Source organism: Pseudorasbora parva, chromosome 14, assembly GCF_024679245.1.
Source record: "Pseudorasbora parva isolate DD20220531a chromosome 14, ASM2467924v1, whole genome shotgun sequence".
Lineage (NCBI taxonomy): Eukaryota > Metazoa > Chordata > Actinopteri > Cypriniformes > Gobionidae > Pseudorasbora > Pseudorasbora parva.
Genome location: NC_090185.1, coordinates 1,505,947 through 1,518,631, shown reverse-complemented (window position 1 = coordinate 1,518,631; position 12,685 = coordinate 1,505,947). Strand labels below are relative to the sequence as shown.

The window sequence follows — 12,685 nt, the reverse complement described above, 5'->3', positions numbered from 1 at the left end:
GGTGGATGTCAGTATATATCAAAGATACATAACAGATATTAGTATTTCAACAGGTTGGTTATATAACATTATTTCAGTCAATGAAATACAGATATTTACTGAAAATGTACCTCAAGTCTGTTAAACCTAAAATGTTGCTACTGTATTTTTTTACTGTAAATAAAACACTTTTTTCACTTTTATCTATGAATAAAATTTGACAAAATTTGCATTTTGGGGTCTGATTTGTACATTAAGTACAAGTGATTTGTGATTTGTATTTTCTTCATTAAGAAAAGCAAACGTGTTTTTATAAATTTTGGTGTACGTGGTGAAGAACTACAAATTATGTAGTATACAGGAATAATATTTTTACAAAAGGAATATATTTTCATTTATAACTATATAAAAACAGGCAGCTTTAATACATGCTTGTGGGTTAGAACATGTGCCGGCTATGTGTTCAGCTTAACGTGTGATTGAGCGCGCATGTGTGTGTGTGTGTGTGTGTGTGCACCTGTGGGAGCAGGTGCACTGAATATAATGTCTTATACTCTAATATAGTTTTGCATTATACTTGAATGCATCCTGTTTATCAGCGCGGTGTGTGTATATTCACACGTATAACATCTTGATAATATGATTATATGTAAGTGAGACACTGAGCGCACATGAATCTCCATGAGCTGCAGTATCAGGTGTTTAATCAGTGTGTGTGTGTGTGTGTCAGCAGCACATGTTCAGTCCGTGAGCCTTACGTCACATTTCACACAGCTCCTTCACATCATAATAGTTATAATTATTACACGAAATCATCTGAGATTACGGAACATAATATTTAGTGCTGTCAAATCGATTAATTGCGATTAATCGCATCCCAAATAAAGTTTGTTAACATACTATATATGTGTACTGTGTATAATTATTATGTATATACAAGTACACACACACATTAAAGATATATATATACACACACTGCAAAAAAATGCTCTTCTTATTTAGTAATTTAGTCTTGTCTAAATATCTAAATATTCTTAAATCAAGATGCATTTACTAGATCAGTAAAATGACATGAGATATTTTTTCTTGTTTTCTGGGGGAAATTATCAAAATGAAGTGAGTTTTTGCTTAAAACATCCAAAATAATTTGCCAATGGGGTGAGAAAAATAATTATAAAAAGGAAAAATGTTATAAAAATAATTTTTTTGCAGTATATATACTTTTAAGTAACTTTATTTTGGATGCGATTAATCGCGATTAATCGATTTGACAGCACTAATAATAATATAGTAATTACCTATTAAAACTTTATTTATTGGCATTTAAATAACACACGTACCACACATATAAATGATTATATAACATATTATGCATTCAATTAATACAATGACCTAATGTGATATCCTGATAAACCGAGAGTACATTTCACACAATATCTGAAGTAACAAATAATATGATAATTATTTTCACTGTTTATTTGCAGTATGCACATTGTTTTTCAAGGTTAAAAATATTGAAGTCACTTTCACAAATGAACCTCTATAAAACTATTAAATCGATAAATTAAAAAATAGCTGATGAGTTTGATCTGTAATTACAGTAGATGTTCGTTTAAGAACATTTTCGGCTCCTGTGAGCTGGTTTAATCCGGTTAAAATGTTAAGAGCCTGATCTCGTTTCTCATTCTGAGACGTGATTGGCTGCGCGGCAGGATGTGGGCGGGTTTAAGATGCCTGTGAAGGACCGTTAGTGTATGTGTTAATAACTTCAGCAGAGCGAAGAGTTTAATCTCATCCAGATCTGGGTCATTTAACCTCTAATGAATATTAACGTCTCTCATGCATTCATTAGCATTACTAACAATCCAAATGAGAGCGGCGTGAAATGAGCAACACCTGGTGAATCTGAATTTTTAATACTGTCAATCATTGTCACTAATCTGTTGCCATGGCTTCAGGAGAAAAGAGGACATTCATTTGAATTAAACAGGAATATTTATTGTCAATCTGTTTGTATTGTGTTCAGGACACACACGTACAGCCACATTCACAAGGATTAAAGTGAATTTAACTCTATAATCCAGTTACATTCATCTGCTGTCTGAATGAGTGTGTGTAACTCACTACCGCCACCTGGTGGAAACTAATCAGAGACACTCAATTCATGCCAGATATCGTTTCATTCATGAGTCATGACTTTATCTATACCTAAACTAGTCCTTTACGATCAAATAACAACATCAGCCATTTAAAGGGGCGGCTTCTTGGTTTTTTTCTAGGCTTGTTTGTGTTCATGGGGCGCAGTATAACATGTCTTAATACTTCTTTTTTATTTAAACGGCGTATTTTTCTTCTATCCTCCCTTTATTCCTCACCGCTGTCTGTGCTTTGAACGGCTCGTTTGCTTCCTGCTTCTATGAAGCCCCTCCCTCTGAAAAACACAATGGTCTTAGATTGGCCAGACGGCCAAATGTAGTTTCCTGTATTTTTATTGGCTGAAGCACAGGTTAAGGCCACGCCCCTTCCCATTACGGGCAGAAGTCACATCTGCGGAGACTAGCGAGGGTTTATGATGTCACCAACCCAGGAAGAAGCTCGTTGTAGTCCAAACCGGCCATTTTTGTAGGCAATAAACTGCCGTAACTTTAAAAGACAATATCTCCGTTTGCAGTGAACTTTCAGCGCTGTAACTTTGCAGAGACTGTTTATGCTCAAGCAGCGACATTACACACTAACTAAAGTTACACAAGTCAGATCGCATGCAGACACCCCTTTAAACAAACACTCATAACTACATATAAAACAGTCGCCATCAGCATTATCAGACCGAACCGCCATCCACACAGTGTCCTCCAGGCCACCAGGGGGCGCCGACGTGCTGTGATATGCCTGCAAACATCATACAGCATGTCAGAGGTCTGAATTATGCGCATAAATTATAATGAACACATGAATGTAAACGCACAGCTCAGGGTCGGACTCCTCCCCTTGATCTGACTCCTCCCCTTGTTTGGACTCCTCCCCTTGTTCAGACTCCTCCCCTTGTTCGGACTCCTCCCCTTGTTCAGACTCCTCCCCTTGTTCGGACTCCTCCCCTTGTTTGGACTCCTCCCCTTGTTCGGACTCCTCCCCTTGTTCGGACTCCTCCCCTTTGAATGAACTTTCTTTGGGTTTGATTGGACCGTAACGACGGCGACGGCACATCGGCGGGACTTGCGTCACACTGGCGAATATGAAGATTGGTCAGATGCATTCATGAAGTGCACGAATACATACACTATATTGCCAAAAGTGTTGTGACGCCTGTCTTTCCATGCTCATGAGCTGTAATACCATCCCATTGTTAACCCGTGGGGTTTAATCTGGAGTCGGCCCACCCTCTCTAACAGCTCCAGCTCTTCTGGGAAGGCTTTCCTCAAGGTTTAGGAGTGTGTTTATGGGGATTTTTGCCCATTCTTCTAGAAGCTCATTTGTGAGGTCAGGCACTGATGTTGGACGAGAAGGCCTGGCTCTCAGTCTCCGCTCTAATTCATCCCAAAGCTGTTCTATCGGGTTGAGCTCAGGACTCTGTGCAGGCCAGTCCAGTTCCTCCACACCAAACTCCTCATCCATGTCTTTATGGAGCGACGCTTTGTGCACTGGAGCGCAGTCATGCTGGGACAGGAAGGGGCCGTCCACAAACTGATCCCACAAAGTCAGGAGCGTGAAATAGTCCAAAATGTCTTGGTGAAGCATTAAGAGTTCCTTTCACTGGAGCTAAGGGGCCAACCCCTGAAAAACAACCCCACCCTCCACCAAACTTCACACTTGGCACAATGCAGTCAGGCGAGTCCCGTTCTCCTGGCGACGGCCAAACCCAGACTCGTCCATGGGATTGTCAGCCTGAAGCGTGATTGGTCGCTCAGAGAACACGTCTCACTGCTCTAGAGTCCAGTGGCGGCTGCTTTACTCCACTGCATCCCACGCTTTGCATTGCTCTTGGTGATGTAAGGCTTGGATGAGCTGCTCGGCCATGGAAACCCATTCCATGAAGCTCTCTCCGCTGTTCTTGAGCTCATCTGAAGGCCACAGAAGTCTGGAGGTCTGGAGCTGTTGACTCTGCAGAAAGTTGGAGACTTCTGCGCACTGTGACCCTCAGCATGCGCTGACCCCGCTCTGGGATTGAACACTTCATGGCTGAGTTCCTGTTGTTCCCAATGGCTTCCACTTTGTTATAATCCCACTAACAGTTGAGCGTGGAATATTTAGTAGTGAGGAAATGTCAGGAATGGACTTATTGCACAGGTGTCAGCCTATCACGGCCCCACGCTTGAGTTCTCTGAGCTCCTGAGAGCGACCCATTCTCTCACTAATGTGTGTAGAAGCGTCTGCAGGCCGAGAGCTGGAGTTATACACCTGTGGCCATGAAGAGACTGAACACCTGAACTCAGGGATCTGGAGGAGCGGCCCAATGCTTTTGGCAATATAGTGTATGTCAGAATACTGCTCGCGTTTTACCTTTGAAACACGCCGCTGTCGCCGTCATCATCTTGGTTTAGGCTGTTCACAGAAGAGTCTGCTGGAGCTACTTCCTGTCTGAAAGATGCACACAGGAAACAATCATGTTTTCTGGTTAAATACACTGCAAAAATGCTCTTCTTACTCAGTAATTTTGTCTTGTTTCTAGTCTAAATATCTAAGATTTCTTAAATTAAGAAACATTTACTAGACAAGTAAAACGACATAAGATATTTTTGCTTGATTTGTTAAAAATAACTCAAAATGAAGAGAGTTTTTGCTTAAAATAAGATAAATAATCTGCCAATGGGGTGAGAAAAATAATCTTGTTTTCTGTTTGAATTAAGATTATTTTTCTCACCCCATTGGCAGATTATTAATCTTATTTTAAGCAAAAACTCTCTTCATTTTGAGTTATTTTCCCCAAAACAAGACAATTACTTTTGCTTGTCTAGTAAATACTTCTTATTTTAAGAATTTTTAGATGTTTTGGCTCGAAACAAGACAAAAATACTGAGTAAGAACAGCATTTTTTGCAGTGTAAAGCTTAAACTATTAGTCTAGTGTTACCTCCCATCGGCTTGATCAGGTTTTGTCTTTGCGTTCGCACTGGTTTCGCAGCTCTCCCGAAACGAAGCCTCTAGATGCTTCAACTGCAGTGATAGAAACCCATAAACACATTCAGCCATAAAAACCTGAAGTAAATGCAGGAATATGATCCAGAAACGTACCTCAGATTGAGTCGGGAGTAACGTGATGCTGACCCTTCGGCGTGTTGGCTACGACATGAACACAAGCGTTTATTGATGGTTAAACACATTTCAGAATTATACCAGACAAAACACATCTAGCCACATCTATCAAACTCAACAAAAAAATCACTATGAACTGTCATTTTATGGAAAAGAGTGGTATAAAGCAACAAAAAGGGTTCATACACTGCAAAATATGCTCTTCTTAAGCAAGAGTTTTTGCTTAAAATAAGATAAATAATCTGCCAATGGGGTGAGAAAAATAATCTTAATTCAAACAGAAAACAAGATTATTTATCTCACCCCATTGGCAGATTATTTATCTTATTTTAAGCAAAAACTCTCTTCATTTTGAGTTATTTTTCCCAAAAAAAGACAATAATTTTTGCTTGTCTAGTAAATGTTTCTTAATGTAAGAATTTATGGATATTTAGATTAGAAACAAGACAAAAATACTAAGAAAGAAAAGCATTTTTTGCAGTGTAACGACAAAGTAAAGTCTAAAAGTACTCATATGAGACACTGATTTAGTCAAATAAGATGAATTATTGTCAGTTACCTGTTGTGATAAATGTCTGAACAGGTCTCGGTCATCTGTTTGAGGAAAACCCTGATTATATAAGACTTCAGTTTTCATTAAAGGGTTAGTTCACCCAGAAATGAAACGTCTGTCATTAACTCCTCCCCCTAATGTCGCTCCACACCCGTAAGACCTCCGCTCATCTTCACACACAGTTTAAGATATTTTATATTTAGTCCGAGAGCGTATGCAAGTGTATGCACACTATACTGTCCATGTCCAGAAAGGGAATAAAAACATCATCACAGTAGTCCATATGAGACATCAGTGGGTTAATTAGAGTCTCTTGAAGCATCCAAAATACATTTGGGTCCAAAAATAACAAAAACTACGACTTTATTCAGCATTGGCTTCTCTTCCGAGTTTGTGTTCAATCCTCAAATAAAGATTCAAACGGTTATGAGTCAGCGAATCGATTCATGATTCGGATCGCCAATGTCTCGTGATATCAGCAGTTTGATACGCGATCTGAATCATGAATCGATTCGCTGACTCATAATCGTTTGAATCTTTATTTGAGGATTGAACACAAACCCGGAAGAGAAGCCAATGCTGAATAAAGTCGTAGTTTTTGTTATTTTTGGACCCAAATGTATTTTGAGTATATGAGGAGTTAATGACAGACATTTCATTTCTGGCTGAACTAACCCTTTAACCTCCAGGCCACTAGGGGGCAGCACTGACCTGTGGAGTCGCTGTGTAATCGGCCCTTCCTCCTGTGCAGCAGCTTTCTGACCTCCATTATCTCCTCGCTCTCTGTGGCCTGGCGTCTCTTGAGATGCTCCATATGCACAGACATCATCTCCACGGCGTGACAGACACGCGCTTCCTGATGCACAAAACACGCGAACAAAGCATGGCTATAAAAAGGTTTGTGGAAGGTTTATGCGGGTTTTGTGATGTGAAGTACCTGGTGTGCAGCTCCAAGCGTCTCTGCTGCTTTGACAACATTGTCCACATTGCTCTCGAACATCTGCAGGTTGCTCTTTATTTGTTGCACCATCTCTCTGGTGTCCACATCTGGTAGACGCTCGTACAACACCTGCAGGACAGCACAATCCTCTCACAATGCTTCATAACAATTCGATAAATCTATATTCCCTCTCATAACACTTGCATAACATCCTCACAACGCTCTCACAAAGCAAAACATGCTCTTCTTACTTAGTATTTTTGTCTTGTTTCTAGTCCAAACATCTAAAAATTCTTACAACAAGAAGTATTTACTAGACAAGCAAAAGTAATTGTCTTGTTTTGGCAAAAAATAACTCAAAATTATGCTCCCACAACGCTCCCCCAACGTTCCTACAACGCACTCACAAAGCTCCCCCAGCGCTCCCACAATGTTCCCCCAGCGCACCCACAACGCTCTCACAACATTCCCCCAGCGCACCCACAGCGCTCCCACAGTGTTCCCACAGTACTCCCACAACGTTCCCACAGCGTTCCCACAGCGTTCCCACAGCGCTCCCACAGCGTTCCCACAGTGCTCCCACAACGTTCCCACAGTGCTCCCACAATGTTCCCACAGTGCTCCCACAACGTTCCCACAGTGCTCCCACAGCATTCCCACAGTGCTCCCACAGCATTCCCACAGTGCTCCCACAACGTTCCCCCAGCACTCCCACAACGTTCCCACAGTGCTCCCACAACGTTCCCCCAGCACTCCCACAACGTTCCAACAGTGCTCCCACAACGTTCCCCCAGCACTCCCACAGCGTTCCCCCAGCACTCCCACAACGTTCTCCCAGCGCTCCCACAGCGTTCCCCCAGCACTCCCACAACGTTCTCCCAGCACTCCCACAGCGTTCCCCCAGCACTCCCACAACGTTCTCCCAGCACTCCCACAGCGTTCCCTCAGCACTCCCACAACGTTCTCCCAGCGCTCCCACAGCGTTCCCACAGTGCTCCCACAGCGTTCCCCCAGCACTCCCACAACGTTCTCCCAGCGCTCCCACAGCGTTCCCACAGTGCTCCCACAGCGTTTCCCGAGCACTCCCACAACGTTCCCCCAGCGCTCCCACAGCGTTCCCCCAGCGCTCCCACAGTGCTCCCACAACGTTCCCCCAGCACTCCCACAACGTTCCCCCAGCACTCCCACAACATTCCCCCAGCCCTCCCACAACGTTCCCACAGCACTCTCCCAATGCTCCCACAGCGCTCCCCCAGCGTTCCCACAGCACTCCCACAACGTTCCCCCAGCATTCCCACAACGTTCCCCCAGCACTCCCACAACATTCCCACAGCGCTCCCACAATGTTCCCACAGCGCTCCCACAACGCTCTCACAATGCTCCCACAGCGCTCCCACAGCGCTCCCCCAGCGTTCCCACAACGTTCCCCCAGCACTCCCACAACGTTCCCCCAGCACTCCCACAACGTTCCCCCAGCACTCCCACAACGTTCCCCCAGCACTCCCACAACGTTCCCCCAGCGCTCCCACAACGTTCCCCCAGCGCTCCCACAGCGTTCCCCCAGCACTCCCACAACGTTCCCCCAGCACTTCCACAACATTCCCCCAGCACTCCCACAACATTCCCACAGCGTTCCCACAGCGCACCCACAACGCTCTCACAACGTTCCCCCAGCGCTCCCACAGTGTTCCCCCAGCACTCCCACAACATTCCCCCTGCACTCCCACAACATTCCCCCAGCGCTCCCACAACGTTCCCACAGCGCTCTCCCACAACATTCCCCCAGCACTCCCACAACGTTCTCCCAGCACTCCCACAACATTCCCCCAGCGCTCCCACAGCGTTCCCACAGCGCTCTCACAATGCTCCAACAGCGCTCCCCCAACACTCCCCCAGCGTTCCCCCAGCACTCCCACAACGTTCCCCCAGCATTCCCACAACGTTTCCCCAGCACTCCCACAACGTTCCCACAGCGCTTCCACAACGTTCCCCCAGCACTCCCACAACGTTCCCACAGTGCTCCCACAACGTTCCCCCAGGGCTCCCACAACGTTCCCACAGCGCTCCCACAATGCTCCCACAGCGCTCCCCCAGCACTCCCACAACGTTCCCCCAGCACTCCCACAACGTTTCCCCAGCACTCCCCAAGCACTCCCACAACGTTTCCCCCAGCACTCCCACAACGTTCCCACAGCGTTCCCACAGCACTCCCACAGCGTTCCTACAGCGAGCCCACAGCACTCCCACAGCGTTCCCACAGCACTCCCACAGCGTTCCCACAGCACTCCCACAGCGTTCCCACAGCACTCCCACAGCATTCCCACAATGTTCCCACAGCACTCCCACAGCTTTCCCACAGCGTTCCCACAGCGTTCCCACAGCACTCCCACAGCGTTCCCACAGCATTCCCACAGCGTTCCTACAGCGTTCCCACAGCGCTCCCACAGCGTTCCCACAGCACTTCCACAGCGTTCCCACAGCACTCCCACAGCGTTCCCACAGCGCTCTCCCACAACATTCCCCCAGCACTCCCACAACGTTCTCCCAGCACTCCCACAACATTCCCCCAGCGCTCCCACAACGTTCCCACAGCGCTCTCACAATGCTCCAACAGCGCTCCCCCAACACTCCCCCAGCGTTCCCACAATGTTCCCCCAGCACTCCCACAACGTTCCCCCAGCATTCCCACGTTTCCCCAGCACTCCCACAACGTTCCCACAGCGCTTCCACAACGTTCCCCCAGCACTCCCACAACGTTCCCACAGTGCTCCCACAACGTTCCCCCAGGGCTCCCACAACGTTCCCACAGCGCTCCCACAATGCTCCCACAGCGCTCCCACAACGTTCCCCCAGCACTCCCACAACGTTTCCCCAGCACTCCCCAAGCACTCCCACAACGTTTCCCCCAGCACTCCCACAATGTTCCCACAGCGTTCCCACAGCACTCCCACAGTGTTCCTACAGCGAGCCCACAGCACTCCCACAGTGTTCCCACAGCACTCCCACAGCGTCCCTACAGCGTTCCTACAGCGAGCCCACAGCGTTCCCACAGCACTCCCACAGCGTTCCCACAGCGTTCCCACAGCACTCCCACAGCGTTCCCACAGCACTCCCACAGCGTTCCCACAGCATTCCCACAGCGTTCCTACAGCGTTCCCACAGCGCTCCCACAGCACTTCCACAGCGTTCCCACAGCACTCCCACAGCGTTCCCACAGCACTCCCACAGCGTTCCCACAGCACTCCCACAGCGTTCCCACAACGCTCCTACAGCGTTCCCACAGCGCTCCCACAGCACTTCCACAGCGTTCCCACAGCACTCCCACAGCGTTCCCACAGCGTTCCCACAGCACTCCCACGGCGTTCCCACAGCACTCCCACAGCGTTCCCACAACGCTCCCACAGCACTCCCACAGCGTTCCCACAGCGTTCCCACAGCACTCCCACAGCACTCCCACAGCGTTCCCACAGCACTCCCACAGCGTTCCCACAGCACTCCCACAGCGTTCCCACAGCGTTCCCACAGCGTTCCCACAACGCTCCCACAGCACTCCCACAGCGTTCCCACAGCGTTCCCACAGCACTCCCACAGCACTCCCACAGCGTTCCCACAGCGTTCCCACAGCGCTCCCACAGCGTTCCCACAGCACTCCCACAGCGTTCCCACAGCACTCCCACAGCGTTCCCACAACGCTCCCACAGCACTCCCACAGCGTTCCCACAGCGTTCCCACAGCACTCCCACAGCACTCCCACAGCGTTCCCACAGGGTTCCCACACCCCATTACCTGCAACATGTCTCTGGTCAGTCTCAGCTCTCTCTGCAGATTCTCCTCAGCGACGCTTCGGTCATGCCGCTCCGCCTGCAGCCGCTGGGTCAGCGTGAACTGGTCACAGCGAAACCCCAGTGCACCCTGGGTAAACGCGCCCTGTGTGTGTGTGTGTTCACAGATGTTACTGATGTCTGTTAGTTATATCTAACATACACTCTGAGAGACTCACCTCGACCTCATCCTCCGTCATCTCCACACTGCTGAGAGAAACGTTAGCGTTAGCATTAGCAGCCTGTCACGGTGTGTGTGTTTCGTGGGGTCTTTACCTCTTTAATCCCAGTCTGTCCATGATGGATAAGTTCTCCCAGGAAGCCGCCAGCAGGTTCGATGAGTTTGGATCTGTTTGGTGTGACCAAAACCAGACAAAGTTAGAGCTCATCTCAGTATGTTATTATGAGTGTGTGTGTAAGTGTGTGTGTGTGTGTGTGTGTGTGTAAGAGTGTACCGTCATCGCTGTCATCAGTATAATCACACTGGCCTGATTTACTCATCTGCTGATAAAACACAACGCTTCTTCCAAACCGCGGTCTCTGTGTTTGTATCGTGTCCCGTTCAGAGATAAAGAGTCAATCATAATCTTCTTAGCTCCGGCCAGGTCTCGTGATCTGAAGTGGTTCAACACACACACACACACACACATACACACACACACAGCCCCTAAACCTACCCATCACAGGAAACATTCTGCATTTTTACATTCTAAAAAAACTCATCCTGTATGATTTATTTATTAGACGTTTTCCTCATGGGGACTAAAAAAATTTCCCCACAAGGATTTCGGATACTGCCATCTTTGTGGGTATAATTTTGTCCGCATAATGTAGGGTTTACCAGCCCACACACACACACACACACACACACACACACACACACACACACACACACACACACACACACACACACACACACACACACATCACAACTGTTCCCAGAGCAGCCGCAAAACACACTGAACATGACAATCAAATGCAGGATGTATTTCCACATCTGACCACAAGAGGGCGGTGCAGATCAGCAGCCGGTGTTTGACACTTCAGAGATTAATCACTTACAAAACTTATGATATTAATAAAACAACACTCCAGTGGCCTCTGAGATCGATTACGTTTATGTATTGTGAATGTGTTTAGTTTCGTAAAAGCACATTCCAGCATTCCTGCAATGATTTGAGTGCTGATCCGTCTAATCTGTGTAAGGCAGATTTCAGCATCTCATGAGAACAAATCCTGTTGGAAACCCTTAAACTCTTTTGTTCTGAGCTCGGGAGTCAGAGGAGACTGAGAAATGGCAGAATCCGGACTGGAATCGGACACACACACACACACACACACACACACACACACACACACACACACACACACACTCCCACACACACACACACACACACACACACGTTGGTCTATGTGGTTTACAGGGACTCTCCATAGGCGTAATGGTTTTTATACTGTACAAACCGTATTTTCTATCCCCTTACACTGCCCCTAAACCTACCCATCACACACACACACACACACACACACACACACACTGCCCCTAAACCTACCCATCACAGGAAACATTCTGCATTTTTACTTTCTCAAAAAAACATAATTTAGTATGTTTTCAAGGCCATTTGAATTATGAGGACATTTGATATGTCCTCATAAACCACATTTATAGTGTAATACCAGTGTAATACCCATGTAGTTATACAAATTTGTGTCCTCATAAACCACATAAACAGGCTCACACACACACACACACACACACACACACACACACACACACACACACACACACACACACACACACACACACACACACACTGCCCCTAAACCTAAACATTCTGCATTTTTACTTTCTCATAAAAACTCCCCCTGTGTGATTTATAAGCCTTTTGTAAAGTGGGGCCATGGGTAATGTCCTCATATTTCACCCTCTCCTGTAATACCTGTGTCATACCCATGGCATTATACACATTTGTGTCCTCATATGTCACAAACACACACACACACACACGAGTTATGCCCCCCTGGGGCCACATTGTTCAACCAACATCTGCAAAGCACATTCACACACACACACACACACACACACACACACACACACACACACACACACACACACACACACACCGTTAAAACAAAGGCCATA

The 12,685-nt window shown here is 46.8% G+C and overlaps 1 protein-coding gene across 4 annotated transcripts; it reads right to left on the bottom strand.

Annotated features, from left to right (window-relative positions):
- Positions 1 to 1,955: 1,955 nt before the first annotated feature.
- si:ch73-352p18.4 (inositol 1,4,5-triphosphate receptor associated 1) lies at positions 1,956 to 11,225 on the bottom strand. Of its 4 annotated transcripts, none has more exons than XM_067415187.1 (12): positions 10,998 to 11,225; positions 10,819 to 10,891; positions 10,722 to 10,752; positions 10,508 to 10,648; positions 6,719 to 6,850; positions 6,493 to 6,637; positions 5,788 to 5,822; positions 5,208 to 5,255; positions 5,047 to 5,129; positions 4,477 to 4,554; positions 2,945 to 3,202; positions 1,956 to 2,868 (listed from the first exon to the last, which is right to left on the bottom strand). In XM_067415187.1, exons 1-12 carry the CDS (start codon positions 11,041 to 11,043, stop codon positions 2,730 to 2,732), a joined length of 1,209 nt encoding a protein of 402 aa, XP_067271288.1. In that variant the 5' UTR covers positions 11,044 to 11,225; the 3' UTR covers positions 1,956 to 2,729. The 4 variants fall into 4 exon arrangements, with proteins under 4 accessions (XP_067271288.1, XP_067271289.1, XP_067271290.1 ...); XM_067415188.1 differs by having other exon boundaries at positions 10,722 to 10,749; XM_067415189.1 differs by having other exon boundaries at positions 11,031 to 11,225.
- Between the last annotated feature and the right edge of the window lie 1,460 nt (positions 11,226 to 12,685).

Bases quoted from the DNA above. Each gene is read 5' to 3' on its own strand.
- si:ch73-352p18.4 (XM_067415187.1), bottom strand. From the start codon at position 11,043: ATGAGTAAATCAGGCCAGTGTGATTATACTGATGACAGCGATGACG. The intron at 4,555-5,046 runs GTAACACTAGAC...TGCATCTTTCAG, and splicing joins CCTGATCAAGCCGATGGGAG to ACAGGAAGTAGCTCCAGCAG. The intron at 2,869-2,944 runs GTGCGTTTACAT...TGATGTTTGCAG, and splicing joins GAGGAGTCCGACCCTGAGCT to GCATATCACAGCACGTCGGC.